Source organism: Cryptococcus neoformans, chromosome 8 (genome assembly GCF_000149245.1).
Source record: "Cryptococcus neoformans var. grubii H99 chromosome 8, complete sequence".
In the NCBI taxonomy this organism is placed as follows: domain Eukaryota; kingdom Fungi; phylum Basidiomycota; class Tremellomycetes; order Tremellales; family Cryptococcaceae; genus Cryptococcus; species Cryptococcus neoformans.
In genome coordinates, this window is record NC_026752.1 from 2,591 (window position 1) to 8,665 (window position 6,075).

Below are 6,075 nucleotides of genomic sequence, written 5' to 3' on the forward strand. Positions count from 1 at the left end.
ATGGAGGTAAAATGTTATTGGGAAAGAAGGGGACACTAGGATGTTGGCCTTGGTGTAGAGGGTAACGTCTCAGGAGATTGGTCATAACAGCTTGAAGTTCTGTTGCTGCCATATGAGGAAGATGTTGATGAGGATGGCTGTGCAAGTGTTTGGGTGTGATACAGCTTGATGTACCCCTGGATTCCTTGTTGCTGCTGCAAATACTGCATCTGAAAACATGGTATACAGGAAGGTATTCGAGATGAACAGCTTCCAGTTCATCAGAGGAGTGCCACTGGACATAATACTCTGATAGTTCAGATACTGAATGGAAGAGGCAAAAGTCAGCATCCAATGGTAAGGTATTGCAGTCATATCTCACCTCCTGCCATGATGTAAAAATCTCCTCTAGCATTCTTCCCTTGCACCTGGTGCAGCACACCTCTTCCTTCGGTATCCTCTGCCATTTGTTGTAACCCTGTACTGTTGAGTGTTTAGTCAGTTGCATGCATAAACATTTAAGCTCTAATATAATAAAATATACACCAACTTACTGGATGATAAGTAGATGGATGGATGGATGGATAGATGGATGGATGGATGGATAGATGGATGGATGGATGGGTGGGTGGATGGATGAAATGAATGGATGGATGGCTGCGTGAGAAAATGGAACCAAACAGAACTGATGCATGGATGGATATGATGTGCTTGCAATGCATACAAAATAATCATATTAGATGATGCATGGATGAATAAATAAATGCTTCCATGAAATGCATACAAAATAATTGTATTGGATGACTAGCAGTAGTCGAAATAAAATACATCCGTGCATTATTAGGAAATCATTGTACTATTAGATGATCCATGCATACAACATAACTGTATCGCATGAATAGGAATAGTCGAAATAAATGACGTCTATGCATTAGAATATAAGTGTATTGGATGATGGACACCTGAACAAATAAAATCAAAAGTGATGATGCAATGAGATGCAAAGAAAAAAAAAATGATCTTCATGCACAACTGCAAGTGGAAATCCACCAAGTGAGCTTAGGGGACCGTCGAAAAACCGGAAGGGTGCTTAGGGGATTAGGAGCTAGGTCGAATAAATAACGATTCCACCTTAATTATGTTATTTAAGCCCGCCCCCGGGGGTTAGCCTGGGCGCGCGATGGGGTTAACCAGGGTTAGCGAGCGGCGAGGGCCGAAAGCCGCAGGTCAGGCAGCGGTGACCGCCGAAAATCAGCAGTTTTTTCCCACTTTGCATCCCTTTTCGTCAAGCTATGCATCCATGCATCGCACCCGTCGATAGAGCGAACCGAGACGGATCGATCGGTGAAAGAAAATTCCCACTTCGCACAGGTTTGAGCGGTCGGGAGCGGTTGGAAAAAAACAGCGATTCGCGCCCCATACAATTTTTTGCAAAGTGGTAACGACTTTGCAACTTCCAATCGTTAGTATTGCGATGGTACAAGTTCCATTGAAGATTTACACTTCCGGAACTTGCACCGCAACCGGAACCTCGCCTTCCCTCCAGCGTTCCGCAACTCGTGCCCTTCCCCAGGACCGCCCAAGGGACAAGGGATCTGAATCCCCCTTTCCTTGAAACCTCGCAGCAGTTCCTGCATTTCTTGGAGGCCAGGGTACTTCGTGCGGATGAAGTCGAAAACCGAATTGCACTTTCAACACTGATCAGAATTTGAATTCGCATCCGAGCAAAAAGGTACTCACTGGAGCTGTCTCGGGAAGTGCCGTGGGAGATGGCATAGGCACTTCCAACGCAGGTTGGTCGTTCCCTGGACCCCTTGGTCGGTTTCCCTCTCCGCTGCTGCTTCTAAACCTACCACATGGAAAGGTATCATATCATCATGTAGAAGAGACGCATACCATTCTCGTGCTTTGCAGGCGCTTAAGCTATGTCGGCAGCTGCGCAGTCGACAGCGAAGCCGGAACCTCTTCTCCTTTCGGGTTGTATCCTTGTGATACCAATGGCCGTCAGCAATAGATCCTTTTTGGCAAGGGATTTTCCTTTCTGGAAGGTTGTCTCGAATGATTTCGGTCAGCTCCTCCACTGCCCGGAAGTTGTTCCACCTGATGGTTAGATGATCAAGGATAGGGTCGAACTGCCAAGGTTCAATTTTCTCTGTCCAGATGTTCCACCACGCATACATAGCATTGGAAGAAGTGGCTCTCCAACCGCTAGCGTTCCAGCCAAGTGCAGCGGCCACATCAATCAGGAGCATTTTCTTCGGCTTGCTGACAGGCATATGATTAGATCCTCTCCAGATAGGAAGAGAATCAGCCGCTGCGATCATTGCTTTGGCATTTTGGATGTACTGTTCCTTGGCGATGACTTTGATATCAAGCTTGAAGGGTTGCAGCTGCGGTTTGGTTGGGTAAATCCACGAGTTAATATCGAGGAACCCTGTGGAATCAATAAAGCTCTTTGCTTCAAGCAATGTCCGGGAAGGAACGGTGGCTTCAATTCTATAGCCACCGAGCTTTGAGGGGGGCGTCTTCTCCAGACCTTTGAGGATTTGTCCATACCGTTCGAATCTTGCTTTGAATGTGGCATGTGTTTTAAAGTCAGATGTTTCAACACCGCCCAAAGACTTGAGTTTGTGCACAAGGAGGGGGCATATTTTGAGTTTGCAGTCGGTACCCTCATACCTTACATGAATGTGGCAAGAGCCAAAGTCAGACGACAAGGGAATAACCATAGGGTATATTTCAACCCCATTACTTCTTCCTCCGTCAGGCCTGAAGAGAAAGATCTTGTCACTATGCACATTGACACCGATATCCCAAAGATTGGTGCTAGCCTTGTAGTGGTCGGGCTGAGCAGGCTCAAAAGGAACAGTGTAATCTGTAATGCGACGCTTCTGGCCATGGCAGACAAGTCGGAGAGTTGGGCAACTGATTTCCTTCAAACACTCAATGACATCTAGCATAGGCACCACAAGGCTACTGGTGGTGATGCAGAAGTCAGTTTTTGCCGGTTCGATAGGGCGGTGCTGACCCATGTGTTCAATAAACGATTTCGAGTAGGAGGGGTGAATGAAGATGACATGACCAGATGCGGCCAAAGCTGTCCAGCCTTCATATTCTGCAGAATCACGTGGGCGGACTGCAAGGTATGAGCACAGTGTTGCTATGGTGTGCACATTGCAGAAATGTTGTTGATAATATTCTGGCGACATAGCGATGGCGCATGAATCGACATCAACTGTATCTGGACACGTAGAACCCATCAGTTCTGCTCTCGCTGTCTCTGGAAGTTGAGTAAAAGGCGTAATGTGGGCATCAAGCACTTTCTTGAGCGCGGCATTGTTGACATCAGTATAACCTTCAGGTGGTTCCTGAGATGGTTCATAGACAGATCCACTTCCTGTTGGTGACGGACGTCCTTCATTATGGGCGTGTGATGGAGAGGAATGGTTAGACAAAGGAGAATGGACAGATAGATCTGCATGGGAAACATATGATACATGTGATAAGGCTGGAGAGGGTGGATGAGATCCCACAGATGATTCTCCAGGGGAGGGATGCGCTTCAGGGGTCGAATGACACTCAAGTTGTACCTCAATCTGCTCTCCCATAGATTCAGATGACGTTGTTCTGGAGAGAGGTGGGCGAGGGGTAAGAAGTCTAGGAGGTTGCGCGGCCGTCTTCTTTCTGACCTTTGATTGAGGTCGACCTTTTGTAGACACTTTGCTTCGTGATGTAGGTGCCATGGCAGCCAGGAAAAGAGCCTTTGAACCGAAGGAAGAGGCCTGATGGAGAGTAGAGTTTCTAGAAATTGAATGACATTAGCTGCATTCGATAAAAAGATGATAAACATCGCGAAGGCTTACAAAAACGAACTGGAACTAGCCCTAATCGAACACCAGCCAAGTGGAAAGCCTCGTCAGCGAGTAGTAAAGCGCAGCGTTATGACAGATGCGAGACAGGACAGCGCTCGGCGTTTGGTGGAGTCGGGGATATTGGACGCCGGAAATAGATCGGAATGACAAATGCTGGGAAATATATGCACAGATGGGGCCTAGAACAATCATCGTCAGATACGTGAATAGCACAGCGAAGTTTGATAAAGACTTACAATGCCTACGTTATTCGCTTCCCAATGTGATGGAGATCCAATAAGCTTGAAAGCGAGTCACTAGTGACGCTGTTATAGATAAGGAGAGGTGGGAAATGACTACAAATTGTGTGAAAATTAATAGCTATAATTGATTACTTGTAGATTGGGAATTGAACGAAGTTAGTGTTCACACGGTGAGAAAGGGTGGTGGGGAAATTAACCGTGAGTGCCACGTTGTAGTGAAAGATCCCGATCTCCTCGTTATAAAAGGTTCCGTCCTCCTGTCACCCGCCAGCCGCCGTTGTATTAACGGAATCAGATCGATAGATGCTACTAAGGAATATAGCCTCCCAAGGTTTAGCTGTTAGTGATGATACCGTATGTCGGATACCAGCTAGGTTGCCGTTCTCATATATATGTGTAGTGGTAATGGATATTATACACCCAGGTCTCATAAATAGGTGTGGTAGGTAGTCATAGTTGTATTGTCTTGTGGCCTTGCCTTCGTTACTGTCGGAGTTATCGAACTTGTGGTATAGTGTAGAGTTGGCTAAATATATAACATAACGCTCTTAGTGTTTACTATGATTGTTATGTGGGTATATGTATATATGGGTATATGGAGCCGAAGAGACTAGCTCCCGGAAATGGTTCTTGAAATCTAGCTCGGCTCGGCTCTGAGAAGAAAGAGAAAGGAAAGACTACGATAATTCCACTCCTTCCACTCCAACAACAAGTCATTGCACTACAGCGTCAAGCAGGTTAATTTCAGACGATCGGCCTCGTAATTAACGCACGAGTTAACCGTCTATAACACCCAGATTTACTTCCGCTCATCTGGTCCCGTTAAGATTATTAAGCAATCAGCCCAGTTATTAAAAACATGGACATGTATCGAACTCCTTGACATCACGTGTTCACCAAGCCTGTTACTTCATCTTTGTTCCGCTCGATATATGGGTATCACAGAAACGTTTATATCTCATTCCACAAGTCGTTCCCAGCGCATATCTTGGTATGAACATGCTCCTGACATGCATACCTATCGAATGGTACCTGTGCCCAGTCTCCTCCTTCCTTCCCCCGGAAGCCTTTTCTATTTAGAGCTTATTTCTCTTCTACGGAATAGCATAGAATAGGATGGCGAACACATAGGGGGAATTCTCCTTTTGATGAGATGAGCCGGTTTTGACATCTTTACTTTTGATGATGGATTGCGGTGTTTGGAAGACATTTTGAAATGGGGATTTGGACTTTATGGAAGATATTTGGAGGAAAGAGGCAAGAATTTAACACTCCCTATGGGTATGTGACATTTATATACGCCCGGCTGTCCAGGCGGATCTGGATAGAAGGAACTCAAACGAGGAATATATGTACATGTGTTATAACAACTAACAACTAAAACAAATAACTTGTGAATAACTAGAAGAGTCGTCATTAATCGTAAGTGGTCGTAAATGGCCGAAAATCGTTATCATTTGCCGCTTTCTGTCTCCGACTTCCTGTGAATGCCAATCCGAACGCCCTCCCATCAAACTTACCCAGCAACTGGTTCATATTATCCTTCCCTCAAGATGTAATCGCCACAGGCGACCCTCGCGAAGACAATGTCCATCTCTGCCCTCGTCAAGAGTTGGAAACTCAATCCGCGAGGAAAGTGCTCTTTGATATGGCCAAATGGATCCTGACGAACCGGATCTTTGTCCTCTGAAATATCAACCTCATCGATTTCCACAAGGCAAAAAGGCTTATGACCATTGGCATCTAGCTCGATAGCCCGAGACAAGTCCTCGATAGCCTTGGAAAAGTCAACGGTGCTTTGGGTCGCACGATAGTCATGGTTGGAACCGCCAAATTTAGCGCCGTCAGGTGAAATAGGAGGGGTAAGGAGTGGGACGAAAGCTTGGCTCGACGCTGCGAATTGATGACGGCCCTCTGCATACGAAGGGGGGAGAGAAAACTTGCCAGGTGTTGAAGGGGAAGGAGGACCGTAAGGAACAGGT

The 6,075-nt window shown here is 46.1% G+C and overlaps 2 protein-coding genes across 2 annotated transcripts; both read right to left on the minus strand.

Moving 5' to 3' along the window:
- Positions 1 to 745: 745 nt before the first annotated feature.
- Positions 746 to 4,757, minus strand: CNAG_06944 (hypothetical protein). Its single transcript, XM_012195434.1, has 4 exons — positions 4,088 to 4,757; positions 3,843 to 4,030; positions 1,720 to 3,780; positions 746 to 1,667 (listed from the first exon to the last, which is right to left on the minus strand). The coding sequence occupies exons 3-4, from the start codon at positions 3,720 to 3,722 to the stop codon at positions 1,265 to 1,267; spliced, it is 2,406 nt and encodes an 801-aa protein (XP_012050824.1). The 5' UTR covers positions 3,723 to 3,780; positions 3,843 to 4,030; positions 4,088 to 4,757; the 3' UTR covers positions 746 to 1,264.
- An 873-nt stretch (positions 4,758 to 5,630) lies between these two features.
- CNAG_07705 (hypothetical protein) lies at positions 5,631 to 5,911 on the minus strand (the record flags this gene model as incomplete). The annotated part of the gene is made up of 2 exons (XM_012195970.1): positions 5,631 to 5,870; positions 5,903 to 5,911. The coding sequence occupies 2 exons, from the start codon at positions 5,909 to 5,911 to the stop codon at positions 5,631 to 5,633; spliced, it is 249 nt and encodes an 82-aa protein (XP_012051360.1).
- Between the last annotated feature and the right edge of the window lie 164 nt (positions 5,912 to 6,075).

What these genes read in the sequence shown, in the direction of transcription:
- CNAG_06944 (XM_012195434.1), bottom strand. Translation starts at nt 3,722, where the DNA reads ATGGCACCTACATCACGAAGCAAAGTGTCTACAAAAGGTCGACCTCAA. An exon ending in CACTTCCCGAGACAGCTCCA is followed by an intron (nt 1,668 to 1,719) that starts GTGAGTACCTTT and finishes CAGTGTTGAAAG; the next exon opens with TGCAATTCGGTTTTCGACTT.